The sequence below is a fragment of the Polyodon spathula genome, chromosome 9 (assembly GCF_017654505.1).
Source record: "Polyodon spathula isolate WHYD16114869_AA chromosome 9, ASM1765450v1, whole genome shotgun sequence".
NCBI lineage: Eukaryota > Metazoa > Chordata > Actinopteri > Acipenseriformes > Polyodontidae > Polyodon > Polyodon spathula.
The window spans coordinates 32745459-32766478 of NC_054542.1; the positions used below are offsets into that span (position 1 = coordinate 32745459).

Below are 21020 nucleotides of genomic sequence, written 5' to 3' on the forward strand. Positions count from 1 at the left end.
TCTCCACTCATTGAACACATGACCCCGAGTGAGTGAAAACATGTTGCTTTTATGCAGCTGTACCGAGACTCGATTACTAATCAATCATTCAATTGGAGTCACGGTACAACTGCACGTGAATTAATAAAGTGCAACTACCTATGAACTAAAATTAATTGATGTGCCTACTTTCAAAATCCCTAAATTGAGATGTAGTATTGGCCAATGCACCTTTGTATATCAGGCATCTTATCTTTGGGATTCATTACCTTCAAACATAAAAACGGCCTCTTCACAATACCTTTTTTAAATCACTCAAATATTTATTTTAAATCTAATCAGGGTTTGCTCGTAGTCTCAATCCAAACTACTGGTCATTTTTACACATAGACACATACAGTATACTTCAACATTAAAACATGCACCACTGAAAACAATGGGTTGACATCACTGTTAAATACAAGGGTCATGGGCATGGCCACTTCCATTATAAATCCTAGTAGACACACCATGTCAATGCAGTTGATGCTTTTTCAGACCACCGACAATGTGGTTTTACACAGACAGAAGTTTAAGCAGGGGTTTATCTTATTTAAATGAATCTTTTACTGGTAATTCGGACTAATGCATGATTATTTCAAGGCAGTTTCACATACAAGGGAGCTTTTTCAAACAATTTGAAAAAAGAAAACCGTGTCAACTAAAAAAGAAGGTTGAAAAGAGGAATTGGTTAAAAACAACATTTCTGTTTTCCTGAATATCTGTAAAATGGAAGAGGAATAATTCATTTCATTAACTCCCTTGATATGAGCTGACATTCAATGCATACTGTAAACCACAACCATTTTTGACTTGTATGTTCAGAGCAAAGCAACAGCAACAGCAGGCAGTCATACTTTCTAGAAAGCCTTGTTTCTAATGCTCTCTCTTTTTTCCAAGATTTATGATGCTGAGGAATACACTGCACATATCTCTAATACACTGTTTCCAGAAATTTGGAAATGCATGCACACGGACAAACAAATATGTTAGCTGCAAGTATTTTACATAAACAAAATATACATAATGATTCTATAACTAATCTATAAAGCTGTATCAAAACTTAAGAAATCAGACTCGGAAACCCTCTTTAATTTGTACTAAAGAATGTTTTTATCAAGGTTCATTTCTAATCGACATCTCTAGATAGTAATTAAAAAATGTAAGTAAAGGCATTTAATAAGCTTCAGTTTCTCACCACCACATTCCACATTATACTATAATATGATTGGGTGGCTCTTCACTACATTTTTGGATCGATTACTCTATTACTATTTGCTGAAGTAGAAAGTCGCTCAAGATTCAGGATTCAACCAGAAAGTGATGAAAACATAAGCCTCTTCATTGCCAGTCTTTTAACAAAGTTCACAAAACAAAAACATCTATCTGTAGTTATTGCAAAAAAAACAAAAACAAAAAAAACAATAAAAAAAACAAACCGGTTTGGTCGAACTGTGTCATTTTTGCCTATGAAGTTTCGGATTTGAAGCAGTCAAAGCACTGCTGGAATCAATAAAACACTGAATGAAAGTCATCACAGCAAACTACAAGAGATTAAAAGCTCAAGCATATTGGAGGCAAACAAGAATTGTTTAATCTCTGAAATGTTGATGAATGTCATCCTTGTTTACGTGAGCAATAACTCAAATGTTCTGTTTCTAATTTGCAGTGGTGTGTGTGTCATTCGTAAGCCTGTTGCTCCAGTCATAACTGCCGTCTGATGAATGTAACAAAGATATGAAACTTCCCAATGAGCAGAAACCACAAATGAGTCTCTGAATCGTTGTTATTTCAAACAGCAATAAAAAAAAAACCTCTGATCGATGAAATATTGTTATTTCACACAGCAATCAAAACTTGTCTTCCTGTATGAGCCACACAGATGTGATGTGTGATGCTATATTTCATTTGTTGCAAAGAATTCCTAAAGTTGAACTTTCAGCCATTGCCTGGCCACTTTGTTAGGACCTGCAACTAATACTGGGATGGGCCACTGTTTATCCTGATCACAGCCATAACAACACGTGGCATAAACTCCACAAGGAATGTGTTTTAAAAAATGGTATTTAATTCATTCATTAATATTTCAGGCTTGTCAAGTAGCTTCTCTAACCACCGTTTCCATCTGTCCATTGCCATCAGTATGTGGTCACGGTGGTCTCTCTTTGTGATTACTATCCCTTCAGTTTGCTATTGCTGATCTGATAACTGAAGTCTTGGAGCAGCCTACTAACATGACTGTCCTTGATACTGAGGCAGCTGCTGAACAGGTCCTGAGTGTTTTAATTGTGTGCATCTCCTTAAACTGTTTCGTGTAAAAACAGGGTTTGGGTGTAAATATAAACGAATGCAATACGTGGACTGAATGTAGCAACATTTACTGTATTTCTGTTTCGATTAAGGTTAGTATCACAGATTCATCAGAGTGATTTTTTTCCCCCTATAATGTAATTCATCTTGCAATCTTGACATAACAATTGAAGTGTCGAAATCCTGAGATACTTTGTCTTGTGATCTCAGCATAACAATTTTGATTGTTGAAATTCTGAGATCATTCCTTTTGTGATATCGACATAGCAATTTGAAATGTCTAGACCCCACGATAACATATCAATTTATTTCCCCCATCGTCACTACTTACAATTATGTGTTGTCAGCACAAATAAATATTATACCACATTTACACGGGTCATTTCATGAGTTTACTCCAAAAAAAAAAGCCTTCCTAATCTTTTAAATCCTAAAACAAAAGTGAAAGCCTTTTCTTCAAAGTAAAAAAAAAAAGGTCTTGATATATGGCCGTAAAAAGGAGAGATTTTCAGTGTAAGAAACTACTCCTAATGGGAGCAGATAAGAATGAGAGATACAGTAATTTAATTTAGGCCTAAAACATATAAACAGAGAGTAAATTAGTGAACCATGGCAATCTAAAAGCAATTAAAAGGCCTGTTTACTTTCTTCCCAAAACAGCATCATACAGTTTTCCAGTTCTCTTGACCTGAATGTCTGTAAATCCTGCTGCGCCCATGAGGTGGATGTACTCTGAGGGAGACCTTTCTCGCCCCTCTGTCTGCACCAGCATGTTAAGTGAGTAGAGTTGGGTTGTTAGAGGACCGCTCTTGTCTTCATTCAATAAGGCTTCAATCAGCAGCAACCCACCTCCTAATTATTCCAAGAAAGCAAGAAAATATTTGTGAGCATTGAGGATTGGACTATAATCTGCCACAATCAGTTTATTTTACCTGACAAGACACTGAATGTCTATTAGATGTATTATTCACACAGTTATGAGCATACAACAACAGTGCTTGTTCGTTCTCACATCATTTTCTGCACAACCTCCAATGATACCCCAAGGTCAGTCACGCTGGGCCCATGACAAGAGTCTCCTCTTCTGCTGTCTGGAGATGTGTCTCAGCTCAGCATAATAAAAATTTTACTGTTAGGCTTGGATTTAAAGAAGAAAAAAAAAAAGCATTTATGTACAGAAGGTAATGGAATGAAAGGGTAATCCAGGATATCATATTTATTTATTTATTGTTTGCTAATGAGCATAACTTATCTTAAATCAGTGGTCCATTAATAGATCTTTGAACACAGGTAACACTAAGATAGTATCAGTCTATGTCTCATTACCACTTTTCTCAGTGTTACAAAACAGTATACTCTTATAAAAGGTAACGTGGTAAAAGCACAAAGAAGTGTAGCAACTCATAATAAAAGCATAGTTAAAGCATGGTACAGCACTGGGAAGTACAGTAAAGAAAGGTAAAAAAAATACCAAGAAAAAGAACATCATATCTATAGTTTAAGCATGGTAACTGCAAAGTTACGATCAAATCTACAGCAAAACGTGAACATTTGAAAAGGCCCTTTTACAAGAAAACAACAACACTGAGGCTTTGTGTTTAACCACGAAGCAAAGCTGGCTGCTCAAACTGTGCAAAATAATTTCTGTTATAATAAGAGACACCCTAAACAAAATGTTTGACTTATTGTTATGACAAATCCATCCATTGGTTGATTTCTCGTTTGTGATTTACAGTTACATGATCAAGGTGTTTCATTCATCCATCGTTTATGCTACTATAAATGATGCATTTGAATGCTTTCAAAATGTGTAGAGATTCAACAAGCAAGGTCAAGTGCAATTTGTTTTTGCACCATTGTATTTGTTGGCTTGCTATTTCCCCACACCCATTGCTAAATCCTCATGTAGCTTATATTTTACGTAAAGGGGAAAGAGAATACAAAGTCATAGCCCTTACCGGCACTGTTCAGACAGCCCTGTAATTAACCATTGGATGTGGATGTGTTTACTGAAAGATTACAGGTTCTTCTATTCCTCTAATCATGAATGGGTATCCGGGAGGCTTATGTTCTCAACATTTGCGTATTCAGGAGACAAGTTGCCCTAAAGCATGTCACAACAAAACCAGGCCAAACCCACAGCAACACTTTAAAGCATGTGTTACCGGTGACAGCAAATGATATGTTGCTGTTATTTTATTGCTATAGTGTTGGTTGGTGATATTCACAGGAAGTAATGCATGTCTATCATTTTATTGGGACTTGATAAAAACAACCCACACGTACCTTTTTAATTTAGAATTTAAAAAATAATGGTTTCCTTTTTTTTCTGTTGAACTTCATATCATCTACATATCACATGTGTTAAAAGGGTTATATTCTCTCCTGCCTAGAACTTCACAGGTGTAAGGCAATGTGATGAGTCAAAGGGATTTCGGTCTGTGATTCAGCCTCCCGACAGTAGATGGCATCAAACCAACTCAGGACTTCCCTTACCAAGATCTCATGACCATGGCAAAAGTCATCTTTTTGAGGGGCGGCACCTTGGTGAGGGGCGGAAGTACGAGTATGTAAATTCCAGCCACTGGAGTCAAGTGAAGGATAAGGATACGTGTCAGTTGGGGATTGGTGTTCCACTGACTACAGAGGCGGGACATTACATACTAAAGGGAACGTACTACTGTGTTCGGGGTTGGTCCGAAAGTAAAATAGGAGGAGTAACGGGTGGAGGGAGAGACTAGTTTGATGCAGCGGGATTTTAAAAAAAAAAACACTAACATTTCTTTTGTCTTTTTTTGTTTATGTATGGTTGACCACGACGACGATTAAAGACAAGTTCTCACGGTCTGTTTTGGATTTCACCCCTGCACTCCTTCCCTCACACCATTTTGTTTTCTTTTGTTATTTAATTATTTTGTTGTGTATAGATAATAAAAATAAATTATTTTATTTCTGTACACATAAATTACTGTCTGGACATTCTATTTAATACACTCTCGCCTCACAGGCAACTACAAAGTGGTTCTCCACTGCTCCACTAAACTGGGATGCATGGTTCATAGCTGGATTTGTTCAGATAGTGTGTAAATACACAGCAGGTTAATGCATGCAGTGGGAAATCAGTTTGTAGTTGCCCTGTACCTGTGTAGCTTTTAACTAGTTTTAGTTTTAGAGAGAGATTGCGTATGGATTTTTAAAGACAGTCTGAGATGAACCAATGTTAGCTTTGAATGAATAAAGGAATATGAACAACAGAAAGTAAACAGTTAGAAAGAGGCATAGAGGAGGCAGGTTTGTCATTTTCATAACTCGCAAACAGATTGCAAAGGAATACCTGGTTTACAGGCCTTGTTCACTTTGGTGAGCAGCTCCAGACATTTCTCGTCTGTCCAGTCATGAAGAATCCGAGCCAGGATATAGAGGTCAGAGGCAGGAATAGGATCTCTAAAGAAGTCTCCTACAACATAAAAGTGTGTCTTCCCCTGTTAACTTGACTTATAGCACATGCTTTCTATAATGTAGTATATAACATAGAATACAGTGTACTAGGTATTAATATGTTACAGATCAAAATTACTGATATGCACACCTGTTCCTTATTAGGTTTTTGGTATGCGTACTCTTGTACCGATCACATGCAATCCAATGCACTTTCTAATACAGCAGTAGGCGAGTAAGCACATTCTATGTTACTGAACTGATAGTTCTGGACATGTTCCCCTTTTATGAAGGCAACAATGAGAGATTACTTTTTCATTAGTCAATAAGTGCATACAGATTTACAGCTTCAGGAGAAAAGGGGTATTGTGTGTGAAAAAAGTACTCGATAAAACAAATAATGTAAACCCTAAATAACAACAGGAGTCCTATATACAAGATGAAGCCATTCATTCCTAGAAAAGATTGACAATTGATGTGGTTCAATACTCCTGACTTGAAAGACCTCTCCCTACTCTTAGGTCTCAGGCCTCTCCCAAACAGAAAGAGATTGTGTTGGCCAAAGACAATGACTGAAGTCTGCTTTGTGCACCTCAAATCAATCATGAACAAACTGCTGTTGTGGATTTTAACCTTGTTGGTGTGGTACAGTTAACAGCTCCATAACAAGACAAGCCTTTCTTTGCATAGGTGCTTGTTTTGTGTGTGTGTGTGTGTGTGTGTGTGTGTGTGTGTGTGTGTGTGTGTGTGTGTGTGTGTGTGTGTGTGTGTGTGTGTGTGGTGTGTGTGTGTGTGTGTGTGTGTGTGTGTGTGTGTGTGTGTGTGTGTGTCTAATCTGTTCTGTAAAGTACAGGGAGATTAGAAAGTAAGTTTACCACATCAATGATATGGTGTGTTGATGTGGTAAACTTACTTTCCAGTCACCATGTATAATGTTCAGATACAAAACGAATGTCTAATTTACATATTAAATATAGGCAGTGAGTACAATACAAATTAGGGGTGGCGGCTCTAAATAATTGAGTGTAATCCAATTCTTCAGCAACACCGGTTGATATTGTCAGCATGACACCAATAATGACTAACGATAGCCTTACTTATGAATCTGTCTTTACACAGCTTAACAAGGCCAGCTATGTTAGAGAGATGTGATTCTGGTTGTTTATTTCTGTTCAATCGTATCATATCTGATAACTGCTGTTTCTAAACACATTATGAAGGTTCACTTCTCTGATATATCACTCTCTACGGAAACAAACACATTGAACAGGTAATGTTCAATTAACACATTACAGTAAGTGATAACCCATGTTTCATTAACACATTACAATAAGTGATAACCCATGTTGATGAAACTAGCCAGAGATTTACACTCCACTAATTTCTCCTGCAATAAGATATTGATCTCTTGACATCTTTCGCAGCATGAATTCCTTTGATAATACCTTCATGGAATGAAATTCTCCTCTCATCCGATGACACAAAGTGCTCCTTTGCCATTTGTACAACCTTAGGGAGATCGAAGATTGTCACCATGGATTCTGGGTATGCAAACACACACTGTTTGGCTACAGCACCACTGCAACCTTCAAAAAGAACAGAAGAGGTCACAGTGACTTACAACTTGACATATAATAAAAACGACTATTAACTATAGTAGCCCATTTATATTGTAACGAACAGTGACAGTAAGACTCCACAGACCGTAATGCAGTTCACATATTCTCGGTTTATTATAGCAAATTACAGTAGCGACATATCTCACTTTTTCAACCCCTGCATTCCCACACTCATATTTATACTCCCTTACAAGGACATAAAAAGATACAAGTACAACAGCACAACCAATCATAAAACATTGCCCTTTACAGTAAATATAAAGTATTACATTAAACATACCCCACTCCTGTCCCCAAATAGTAATGCTGCCACACTCACAGTTACAGTACTGTTTTAAGTTTAAAGCTAAAAAATAAATACATGTAACACTCTACTTCATAGATACCAAGTCAACCTTTTCCCCAAAATACTATTGAAGCACCCGTATATTGTATTGCTATTGGCACTGGTTATGGCACTGCAACACTACCACTATGCACTGAATACTATCATTGTGAAACCATAATATTCATATCACTGGGATAGTATACCAATGGTTCACACTGTGCTACAATAAGCCCCTAGTAGAGAACCCGTGCATTGTCATTATAGTGACACAAAGTAGAACTGGAACATCATCAGTATTGAAAATATTAACGTAGTGATTTGTTTCCAAGCCTGAAAAAAATAACTGCATATACAAAGAATGAACAGAAACTGGCAAGCAAAGTAGGACACAAGAAGCTTTAAGAGATTGTTCTGATGTAATAAGAGTATTGATTGAAACAACATTTTGCGCACATTGTTTATTCCCTTATTTCACAGTGTACTGTAGTGTAGACGTTTTCAGGACTGCAGATTTCACAAGCTGCCTTTTTTGGTTTGTGATAGATGTTTCCATTAAAATAAAAGCCAATACTGTCAATACAAAGTACAATATACTAAGCATTAGACAAATATGATAATTATAGTGTCAACTGAAAATGTCTGTGAGGGAAAATGAGCAAAACATTAAAAAAATTAATAATTTCAAAAGGAGACGGTAAGAAAAATAAATAATATATGTTTTCATCAACAGTGTTTTATTGAAACCTCACACTTACATTGCCATTATAGGGATGGAAATAAGACTTCCATTGCATCGTAGTTTCACCCATTCTAGGTTTCACGATGAGATTGATTAGCCACAGTGTATAGGTAACAATCTCAGGTGTGTTCTGTTAAACTCATAGTAAAACCAGTAATGGATCAAATTCCTATGAAATGAGAGTTTTATTTCTATCCCTGAACTAGCAACATACAGTTACCCCCTATAGTGAGTGTATTATCCACAATTCATACTCTCCTATACTTTTCTGGGTTTCTCTTGAGTCCCCTTGACCATTTCTCTTGAATAAATCATGTTCACTATCTCTAATTTCTTCCAATTTATTGTATTTGATACATTAGTCGTACTTCTCTGTTCCTAAGCATGGTTTTGGTACACTTTGTTATCCTTCAACCACGATACCCTGCAGTACATTTAGACATAAACATATAGTATAAACATATATTTGCTGCCCTTGTAAACTACATTGTAATTAAAAGCATTTATCTCTGCTATTGGTGTCTTGCTGCTCCTTCTTGTATACCTTAATTGCTTCCGTTTCATCTCTGTCAGCAGCTTTTACACAGCAGACTTCCTCAATACATATTTCTTACTAATCTCACTTTCATCATGTTACAAAATGTTCCAGTCTCTTATGTAAGCCTGGTTTGTTTATAGCTGGCCTGAAAGTGAGAAATATCATTGGTTAAAACTTGAGAGAGAACCCATTAGGTTAAAGATAATTAAATAAATAACACATTATTATTATGATTTTACATCTAAAAACAGGGTGTCGTGGTCATGCTGGTAAGATGTTGGCACCTCTCTAAAACGTCAAGTGGCACCATTGCTTACAGTGCTCCAACAATCATGATGACAAGTGATATGTTCTATTGGTTGTCAATGTTGACATGTAAAGTTGGAAGGTAGTTTGTTTGGTAATCTGATTTGATTTCCTGCCCCTGACCTTTAAACCAGATGCAATAGGCAAAAGGATGTCAGTGCAAGCAACAATGAATATCTCTGTGATGTACTGCCAAAGGCAGGGTGCGTCTACAGTATTAAACTGTGTGTGTGTGTAGAGAGAGAGAGAGAGAGAGAGAGAGATAGTGAGAGAGAGAGAGAGAGAGACTTAATATATTTATGACTTTATAGCAACACCTTGTGGACAAAAAATGACAATCACAGTATCAACTAAATAGTAAACAGAAAAGACTTACTTAGTTACTTATTAGATGCCTGCAATGGATATTATTTCTTTATGTGCAATCATGTTTACTGTGGCTTGTTTAGGGTGTAACAACTCAAACCTGTTTTACCTCCAGTGTTGGATTTCCTATTTGAAAGCACCTACACAGCAAAGTCTGCTTATTACTCCAAAATATAAAGAATATTTTAACACAAAATGGTGTACTGCTTGTAACACAAATACCTACCCCCAAGATCGTATATGCTTTGAAAAGGTGAGAGGTCAAAGGCTGTGACCACATCTTTACCACATATATTCCAAACCGAGTTCATGAGCTTCATGAATGTAATCATTTCTTCATCTGATCTGAAAGGGGAACAGCAATAAGAACATACATTTACAGAAAGGAACATTATTTGACAGCACCTTGTATTCCGCTAAATTAACTATCAGTGAGAAACTAACCATTCTGACAACACAGATTTATTGTCCTGTTCGTACTTAATATGCAGCTTGGAGGCTTGGAGTAAACCACCTAGTGTGTAGAATGTGGTATCCCCCCTTTCTGTAGCATGCAGTGGTCAGTGGTGTGAAATAAACTTAATAAACAAACTTCTATGCAATGCAACACACTAAACCCTTTTCTACAATCTATCTCTAATAATGCTTTACGTTTCAATTAGACATATCCCCAAGGCTAACCCAGGAAGTAAACCAATTAAAGCTGGCATAGCGCCCCAATACTATTAATTAAAATGTGCCTAACACAACACAATTAGCAAAATTAATTGTCCCAAGAGCATAAGAGTCAGGAAATGGCCTCGCTAACTTTGCAAAGGAAGGACATGTAATGGTTCATCAAATAAAGTGTCGCTTTAAAGTACCTTAATCTCATGATTTCACTACTGGAAATATCCTTGGGGTTATTTAAAGAATCCTGGTGACCTCAAAGAAGCTGTCATAATATACAAATGGTACAACAGAGTGTAACCATAAACTTCTCCACTCTGCCCCTATTTGATGTTAAAAACACAGCAGTACCACAAACGCACTGTACCAGATGTACCTAGTGGCAAGACATGATTCTGAGAGATATATTAATGCCCCCCCCCCCCCCCAATAAATAAATAAATAAATAAACAAACCACAACGATGTGTTGACTGAAACTGAAAAATGATGCAAAGTGAAACTAAAAAGAATAAAACTACATTTAAATAGTTGCACTTTAAGAGCCTCATTATGTGATAATATGCGTGTTATTTAAAGGGTAAGGCGCGTTTAAAGGGTATTTAAAATGAGCTAACCATGAAGCACACCTTAAATCACGTGCTAGATAGCACTGATGGAAAGCAGGTGTTATGAGCCGTGATCCGTCTTAAAGCTGTCTTTCAGCACAAGGTACAGGTATATGCATATCCTATACTACACATATGTATGTATGATACTAAGTAAGACTCATTTTAAAATAAATGTGTTTATATACTAAAACGCACATATACCAGCTGACTGCATAAAATACATAAACAATGAAAAACAACATTTTGAACAGAAATGTGTCTATATACAGGTATATTATGATTAAATAAAACTGTACAAACAAAATAAGTAACAGGACATTGAAAATACATGTGTTTATGTAGCCTATAGACATAAAAAGCATGCAAAAGCTTACTATAGTAATGTGAATGTTTATGTATATAATGCAGTTCAAGTTATGCCACTAGAGGTCAGTAGCGCCCTACATACTGACCCTCTACCTAGGATACCGTGGGGTCGAGAAAGTCCTTAGAAAACACTAATGTGTAGGTTTCAACAGAGATTGTTCTAATAAAGACACTGTGATTAAAGTTATACTCTTGCATCTTGGATCTCGGGTTATTACATATGGCGAAAGGAAATCGGGCGACTTGTCTTAGGTCGTTGAAAACGGAGACAACGAAGGAGAAGAGACAAGTGTAGCTGCATAGCTTCGGCCCCACCTGCTAACGTTAGCGGGAGCACTCACAGACAACGGAACATGGCTGCCACTGTAGGAAAAACTGCGCTGTTTGATAGTCAACTACAGACGTGGGAGGAATATTGCGAAGTGAATAAAGCTCATGCAATCCACAGATATGCTTGTGCATTACGACAGTAAGAGCTGATTCTGTCCTGTGATGCCTCCCCCTACGGGATAGGCGCAGTACTTTCACACTGGATGGGTGGGAGAGACCCATAGGTTTTATGTCAAGAACACTCACATCAGCTGAACGAAACTACTCTCAGCTTGATAAAGAGGGACTGGCTGTGATTTTTGGGGTGCAACGGTTTCACAAGTATCTCTATGGTAGCAAGTTCACCATATGCACAGATCATAAACCGCTTCTTTCACTCTTCAACGAAATGAAGGCTGTTCCACAGATGGTGTCACCGAGGATCCAGAGGTGGGCTGTGACACTGCCGGCGTATGAGTACGTGATAGTCTACAAGGCGGGTAAGAACCACGGCAACGCAGACGCCTTGAGTCGTGTGCCACTGCCGGACACTTCCCAATCCACAGGTCTGGAAGACAGGGTGCTGATGATGGAAGACATAGCGATGGTGACCGCAGAGGAGGTGAGAGTGTGGACAGGGAAAGATTCCATACTGTCTAGAGTGAGAGACTACGTTTTAAGGGGGTGGCCACAGCAGGGGGAAGGAACAGATTTTACACCTTATTCTGCTAGGAAGACAGAATTGAGTGTGCAAGATGGTTGTGTCTTGTGGGGGGCACGTGTCATCATCCCACAGCGAGGATGACAGGCTGTGTTGGAACAGCTGCATCAGTGCCATCCAGGGGTTTCGCGCATGAAGGCTCTGGCCAGAAGTTATTTCTGGTGGCCCAAACTAGATGAGGAGATAGAGACACGGGTAAAGGCATGTAGCAAGTGTCAGGAACACCGGAAAGCACCAGCCACAGCCCCGCTACATCCCTGGGAGTGGCCAGACAGACCCTGGAAGCGATTACACCTAGATTATGCAGGACCATTTATGGGGCAGATGTTTTTGATACTCATAGATGCTCATTCCAAATGGATGGATGTTTACCCGGTAACTTCAGCAACATCAGCTGTTACAATTGACTGTTTGCGAAAACGTTTTAGCAATCAGGGATTACCAGAAATGGTAGTTTCTGATAACGGCACCTGTTTTGTCAGCTCAGAGTTCAAGGAATTCATGAACAAAAATGGCATTGTCCATGTTACATTAGCCCCGTTTCATGCGTCTTCCAACGGTCTCGCAGAACGAGCCGTTCAAATATTCAAGACGATGATGAAGAAAGCGGGAGAAGGAAGTATGTCAACTAAAGTGTCAAGGGTACTATTCAGCTATAGGTTAACACCTCAAACTACCACAGGACTCTCCCCAGCAGAGATGTTACTAGGGAGGAAACTTCGGTCTACGCTTGATTTAGTGCATCCCGATTTAAAGAGAAAAGTGGAACTTAAGCAGAATAAACAAAAGGAACACCACGACAAGCACACAAAGGGGAGGAGTTTTGGAGACGAAGACTCTGTGAGGACAAGAAACTTCAGTTACGGTCCCAAGTGGATACCAGGAGTCATTGCAACAGTGACTGGTCCTGTATCTTTCAAGGTAATGCTGGGAGATGGCAGGATTGTACGCAGACACATAGATCAGATCCTGTCTAGACAACAGGACAACACCATTGGGTCAGAGGATATTGTGCAGGACACACCTGCAGAGGTTATACAACCACCAGCTAGAGTAACCATGCCAGAGGAACTTGTTCCAAACACTGCAGACACTGTCTCAGAGCAGCTTGCTTTGAAACCAGAGGAACAAACTGGGAGTTCCCCAAAGGTGGGCAGGGACAATCAAAGCATGGCACAAGCTGTGCGTCGTTCCCAAAGAGCTGTCAAAAAGCCTGGTTACCTGAAGGACTTTGACTTGTAAAAAAATTGTTAAAAAAGTTTGAAATTAAATGTTTATGTACAGTTAAGGATGGACTATTTTGTGTAGTTGTTGTTACAGCAATAGTTCAGAGACAGCTAGTGTATTAGCGTTACATTTTGTTTATAACTGTGTTTAAACTGTTTCCAAATTTTAGAGAAGCTGAAACCTTAAGGGGGGGAGAATGTAGTAATGTGAATGTTTATGTATATAATGCAGTTCAAGTTATGCCACTAGAGGTCAGTAGCGCCCTACATACTTACCCTCTACCTAGGATACCGTGGGGTCGAGAAAGTCCTTAGAAAACACTAATGTGCAGGTTTCAACAGAGATTGTTCTAATAAAGACACTGTGATTAAAGTTATACTCTTGCATCTTGGATCTCAGGTTATTACACTTACCATGCAAATGAAAAAAATGGTCATAACTTACTATTCGAAAAAAAGACATAACTGCGTTCATACAGATATAACTGAAACACGGCAATATAAATAAATAAAGGAAACTGGGTTTACAATCACAACCGCACATAATATCAGAGAAGGAAGCGTTCTCCTAAATCACATACCTACAGTGCACTGCACTTTTTTTTTCTCCACACGATTTGGGCACAGCCTTACCATTGCATGTGTCGGCTGGCATTGGGTGTCGATACGTTCAGCATACCTGCTTTTACTTTTGTATAAATACTTCTGTACCTTCACAGCGTAACCGATTTGCACTTGTCTGTACAAAATGATTCGTTGTCTAGCTACAATAGATTATACTGAAGGCTATGTACAGTATAGTTACTCCTAATTATTATTACCTGTGCATTTCTTGCAATTGGTGTCTGCGAGATCCACATTGTAAAACACGTGAACGGCATTTCAATGTACAGAAATGCGTTGATCGATTAAATATGCTACCTGGTCTAAATGCCAACTCCATATTTTCTTGTATATGTAGGTAGTATTGTTTATAACTTTTTGTTGATTTGTTTTTGCGATCCTGCCTTTCAAAAGCCGTTATAGAGTATTTAATACATATATTTAGTAAAAGTGAAGAACTGACAGCTGCGTATCTCAATCTCTGTTCATTCCTTTATAGTCAGTGGCCCCTATGTCGTTTGTTAAGACGCGCCTTATCTTCTGTGATAAGGCACGTCTCTAATGATTTGCATCTTAATTAGTAAATACCAACTTATTTATAGTTTTAAGATGCGTGTTACGGGATTGTGTTAACAAGGGTCTTATGGCTACTTTTAAGAACCTTTAGTAAATGAGGCCCTGAGTGTCCAAGTGATGAGGGAATCTACCCAGTAGCATTATGATCAATCATCCACCAGCTAAATCTATTCTGGGTTACACCAGTCTCTTTGTTTTTATATATCTCTATAGATACTAACACTGTGACTCAACACACCTGAGATGTAGGTGTGTGAGTACCTCATGATAGCACACACCCTATTATGAGTACATCATTCTATAAATACACTGAACAAAAATATAAACGCAACATGCAACAATTTCAAAGATTTTACTGAGTTACAGTTCATATAAGGAAATCAGTCAATTGAAATAAATTCATTAGGCCCTAATCTATGGATTTCACATGACTGGAAATACAGATATGCATCTGTTGGTCACAGATACCTTAAAAGAAAAAAGGTTGGGCCGTGAATAAGAAAACCAGTCAGTATCTGGTGTGACCACCATTTGCCTCATGCAGCGCAACACATCTCCTTTGCATAGAGTTGATCAGGCTGTTGATTGTGGCTTGTGGAATGTTGTCCCACTCCTCTTCAATGGCTGTGCGAAGTTGCTGGATATTGGCGGGAACTGAAACATTCTGTCGTACACGTCTCCAGCGTGCCAGTGGCCATCGAAGGTGAGCATTGAAGTCGGTTACGATGCCGAACTGCAGTCAGATCAAGACCCAGGTGAGGACGATGAGCACGCAGATGAGCTTCCCTGAGACAGTTTCTGACAGTTTGTGCAGAAATTCTTCGGTTGTGCAAACCCACAGTTTCATCAGCTGTCTGAGTGACAATCCCAGATGTAGAGGTCCTGGGCTGGCATGGTTACATGTGGTGTGCGGTTGTGAGGCTGGTTGGACGTACTGCCAAATTCTCTAAAACGATGTTGGAGACGGCTTATGGTAGAGAAATGAACATTCAATTATCTGGCAACAGCTCTGGTGGACATTCCTGCAGTCAGCATGTCAATAGCACACTCCCTCAAAACCCTTGAGACATCTGTGGCATTATGTAGTATGACAAAACTGCACATTTTAGAGTGGCCTTTTATTGTCCCCAGCACAAGGTGCACCTGTGTAATAATCATGCTGTTTAATCAGCTTCTTGATATGCCACACCTGTCAGGTGGATGGATTATCTTGGAAAAGAAGAAATGCTCACTAACAGGGATGTAAACAAATTTGTGCACAAAATTTGAGAGAAATAAGCTTTTTGTGCGTATGGAAAATTTCTGGGATCTTTTATTTCAGTTCATGAAACATGGGACCAACACTTTACATGTTGTATTTATATTTTTGTTCAGTGTAGTAGAACACTGATAGAGAGGACTCATCTGGACAGCTTGGGTAACAGTCGGTTGTTGAGGTGTGCAACAGGAGATATAACTGGACATGTACCTTTCAATCATGAGAGCCTGAGAAAAACAAGATTACATTGCCAGAAAAGTCATTTACACAGGCAACTTCTCTGTGTAACGAATCCTTATGCAAGCATTTTAGTAGAACAGTCAGTATGCTACTGGATGACATGACCACTGTTCCATCTGCACATGTAGTGTGCAGTAGTTAGGCGAGTATGGTGACTACGCTAGACAAAGCTCACTGTGTAGGGAAAAATCCTTTCCTTAAATATACCTTTTATTTCTTATATAACAGTGTTTATTGAGCATGACAGGGTCAACCGACATATTGCTTCATATACAATAAAGTAGTGGTTAAACTTTAGCTCCCAAGTCCCAAGATTCTTCACAAATGTCCAGTGCAGCTGTCCTCGCCTAACTACTGCACACTTCTCATACAGATGGCAGAGTAACCCTGGGTTGAAATACTCATAAGGCATACACTGCCTGTTCTCATAAAGGTGCTATTGCCTAAAGATTCATTACAGTTGGAAAATATCTCAAGAGCATTACTCAACGCAAGCACCTCTTCATACACAGAGAAAGCACATAAGAAATGCCCAATCAGAAAAAGGGAGGTTTCTTTTACCTGTACAAGGCTTCGAAGAGGTCAGCTGAACTGACACCAAAAGCTTTTTCATATTGGTTCTTCCCGTCTCTGGAAAGAAATACAATGCTGTTGGTGTTGTTCTAAATGTATCAAATGATACTGCTACCATTTTTATCACATTGTTAGTACATTTGTTTATATACCAACACATCTTAGTGGCAGGTTCATCATTATCTGGCACGAATTTGACAGCAGGGGCAGTGGTGTATGTAATAAATTCATGAAAAGTGCCGGCATTTCTTTGTAAATGGATTTAAATGGACTAATTGTGATGATCTGGGGGGCATGCTAATGAGGGAGCAGGTGGGGAATTATGTGTACTGAGTTTCTATTGCAGTGGCAGAATGCCCCTGGAGTATCTATGTATTAGGCAGGTTCCTGGTGAATTCTTTTGTGTAAAGCGCCACGGACATCTAAAACAGATCTAGTGCTTTGTGACCTGTTATTGCAACCTACAAAAAGTCACAGTATTGACTTGTTCTAATATTTCTAAAGGATGCACTTACCTCACAGCATCCGCCAGGTAGTGCCAGCACAGGTAGATGGTTTGTGAGTTGTACTGTATTGAATGAAATAAAGACTTTGGACTTGTTCTGGTCAGATATATCCTGGAAAGCTCTGTGTTGCTGTACAGTGCTAAAAATAAAAAAATAAAACCATTGCTTAAAAAACTAAAATAAATACATATGAATAAGTAGATGAACAGAAAATGCACCTAGAAACTACAATGTCCAGGTAAGTCTCTGAACCCTTGACACAAGTGTCAATGGTAAAAACTACCAACAGAAATCAAAATTACAGTGAGTAAGAAGAGATGCCTAACATGGTGCAACTCAGCAAGGACCTGCTGGAAAGATCTAAATAATATTGTATGCAAGGACTGAGAATCAAAGTACAGTCTCCAGTTTCAGAGAACCACAAAATATCTGCCGTGCACAAAAGATGAGGGGTCCTGACAAGATTTTTATATCAACTCAGTCAGCTAGTTCAGCCTAGTGAATTGTAGACACCACTTTGTCACAGATTACAAATGAACTGTACAGGGATGTAGACAAGAATATGTCAGTTTGTAGTCAAAAGCTACAGATGACCAATAGTCACAGAGAGAATGGTCCATTGTGATATTTGTGTAAATCAATACACATAAAACTGAGTAACAGACTGAACATGAACATGTTTTAGAACACAAATCTGGACTGTTCATGTGATGTATAAAAAGTTGCTTATCTAGACGGTGAGGTAGTAAAACAAAAAATCTGTACCTTCTCCATTCTGAATGTTTGCGTGTAGAAGCTTCAATCCAACACAGGCCATGAGCAATCTCTCCATGCCATCAACACTCGTCTTCAGGCCTTTTGCAATATCAGCTGAAGACATAGATTGCTTGGACACCAACAAAAAGTCAAACACACCAAGTTCACAAGCTGCAAACAAAGTCTGTGGGGGAAAAATGTACCGGTGTCAGAGAATATGGTCCCCCTGAATATTCTTTCTCCATGGGAACCAATATTTGGGCATATTGGCTCCCCTTCTGGATATGTACACCCCAATTTATTTTTGTTATAAAGTAATATTTGTTTGCATTTAAGACTACACCCACTTTTTTTTCACACCCTAAAACCTTAATTTTAAGACGACTTTCCCTAACCCTATCCCTACCCCTCAACTTGTACCGTCCAGTCCCCTCTGACAGTCTCACTAATACATAACAGCATGCAAACATTGTTCACATTTACTTGCTTTATACATGAATAATTTACATGAAAATAGGATAAATAATAAACATCATGCTGGGGGAACAAATATTCGATAAATAATTGTTCCTGGGGGAAACAAATATTAAAGGGAACCAATATTTGTTTACACTGCCACTTTTTAAACACTTAACATAAAACTGCACTTATACCATTATCAAAAATTGTAACAAATTAGGTGGTCTGTCCTTGCAGAGCTGCATACAATATTTACATTAATTGCAGTGCGAATGTTGTTAAGAGGTTTATATCTTCCCAATGGAATTAGTTTTGTAAGACAATCAGTTGGCAAGTGAAAGGTCACATACACACATTTCTGCAATTTGCGAGAAGATACAGGTACGAGAGTGTGGTTCAGAATTGGGAGGAATATATTGACTAGTCTCCTTTTCTTATGCTGAAGATATTTTGGTTCCTTGCTTTTATACCTCAGTTTGTAATATGCAGTTATTTCATAGGCAATGCTAAAATAAAAACTTGCTGCTGCTTCAGCTGCAATCAGAACAATGTGACATCCAGCAATGACACCATGAAGCAGCCGCTTGTCTCTTATCTCTGTTGGATCTGAAATATATGCATTTCCTGAATTGACAAAATAAAACAATTTTCACCCAAACAATGGGGACCAGTAAGGAGTATTTTAAGGATTGGTTTACATACCTTTACATTGTTACCCATAATATATAAAAAGTGAATTCAGCCGGCTCCAAGTTGGTGCTCTTTGTATTCCCTTTGCATAAACCCTGGTTTCTAATGGCCTTAGAATTTACTGGTGCCAAATTGTGTGACTTTGTTAAGAACTAAATACCCTTAACTTCATCATAACACCATTGCACAATGGAGCTCAAATGGCTTATGCAAGAAACAAACACTATATTGTACATAGTTTGAGGCAAACTGTGTTTGGCATGAAATCAGTACCTAATAACACAGGATTTGTGTGAAAGTATCACATTCTTTATTTTAATAACAGACAAACAGAAAATGAGGCAATGAATACAAGGACTTGTGGAAACCAAGGAAAGAAAATAACTTCAATTATCTTCAGCCAAAGCCAGTATTTTCCCTTTTTCAATTTGTTAAACAAGCACTGAAAGGTTTCAATTCAACTGAAATACATTATGCAACAAAACAAAGTTAAAGTTAAAAATAGTCAGTGACTTTTCAGAACAGCATTTTATATATTCCATATACTTCCAAATCCCGTTCTCCTGGGTTACCACATTTTCTTCACTTTCTTTGTGTAAACAAATATTACACTAAATATTACAAATATTTCACAAAATGTGTAAATAAGGTAGCTGTAAAAGTTGTGTCTCCCGGTTGCAAAATAGCTTTACTTAAGATGGTCATGACAGCTGATATGACAGAATTTGACGGATGGGATGATAACAAGCAGTTTGTTCAGCGAATAGACTTCTGTAGATTGCCAACACCATTCATTGAGGAAAGATCATGTAAACCCCAGAATTATTTAAACACTTTGCAGAATGCCAACTAATCACCTTGCAACCATTCAAAATGCTATCCATTCTATCTAAAAAAAAAAAAAACACAATACAAATTTTCCTCATATAAACCCTCATCATCATTTAAAACGGATTGAACATATTAAAAGCTGTACTTTAGTGGAGCAAACTTTCTATGATTTTAGTCTTGAAATGTAGAATAGTAAGAAAATGAGGAATCAGGTATTATGCGCAAACTAACAGTACTTTTCATTTGCAGCTAATATAGTAATCAAATATTTTTTTCATGTATTCCAAATCCAACTAAAAGGGTTGTAAAACAAAGCAAACAAAAGAAAAATTATAAAACCATAGTTGTTCTCGGCACATTATTACCCTGACAAGCATCCTGTCCCTTTTACCTTACCTTGGACACCAAGAAGCCCTCCATGTAGTCCAGTATCTTCTTTGGGTATTCAATATCATTTGAAGAATTCATCCTAGCCTTTTCTAGTTCTATACTTGTGTATACTTGTCCAGTGTATGCCCCTTATTGCAAAATCTGAGCCCTCAATGACATGATTTACTTGTAAAGGCCACTAAATCTTTAATTATGCCTCAGCATTTTCCATGGTGAGGCAACATTCAATAATCAGATAAAGAGCTTTTAGCTCCAGAGGGATTGAAGGACAAGGGGCGGTCCTGCTTGTTGACAGTCATTGGTGTGTATAACTCAAATCAGCTTTTCTGTGCTGTTTTATTATTATTTTTGCCTAAATGACCCAGAAGGGGTAAGAGAAACAAATGCTCCCAATCAATGGAGAACAAACCTCAGGCTTAATTGAATGATCATGAAAACAGGCGATGGCAGAGTATAGCAGAGATCCCTGTTGAAACTCAGTTTGCAAAGTTGAAGGCATGGTAACCTTTCTTTCAAGCTTCTTGGGAAACAAAGCCATCTGTACCATGAATAATAATTAAGAATTTTAAAGATTTC

At 38.1% G+C, this 21020-nt stretch overlaps 1 protein-coding gene across 1 annotated transcript; it reads right to left on the reverse strand.

Annotated features, from left to right (window-relative positions):
• Positions 1-554: 554 nt before the first annotated feature.
• LOC121320676 (acetylserotonin O-methyltransferase-like) lies at positions 555-20598 on the reverse strand. Its single transcript, XM_041259234.1, has 8 exons — positions 20451-20598; positions 18084-18258; positions 17328-17457; positions 16801-16869; positions 9889-10007; positions 7212-7352; positions 5663-5785; positions 555-3180 (listed from the first exon to the last, which is right to left on the reverse strand). Exons 1-8 carry the CDS (start codon positions 20520-20522, stop codon positions 2969-2971), a joined length of 1041 nt encoding a protein of 346 aa, XP_041115168.1. The 5' UTR covers positions 20523-20598; the 3' UTR covers positions 555-2968.
• Positions 20599-21020: the final 422 nt, after the last annotated feature.

Excerpts from the sequence above, each read along its gene's own strand:
- LOC121320676 (XM_041259234.1), bottom strand. The coding sequence starts at position 20,522 with ATGAATTCTTCAAATGATATTGAATACCCAAAGAAGATACTGGACTAC. Across the intron at positions 18,259-20,450 it reads AGGGCTTCTTGGTGTCCAAG|ACTTTGTTTGCAGCTTGTGA; the intron begins GTAAGGTAAAAG and ends TTTCCCCCACAG. Across the intron at positions 17,458-18,083 it reads AAACATTCAGAATGGAGAAG|CACTGTACAGCAACACAGAG; the intron begins GTACAGATTTTT and ends TTTTATTTTTAG.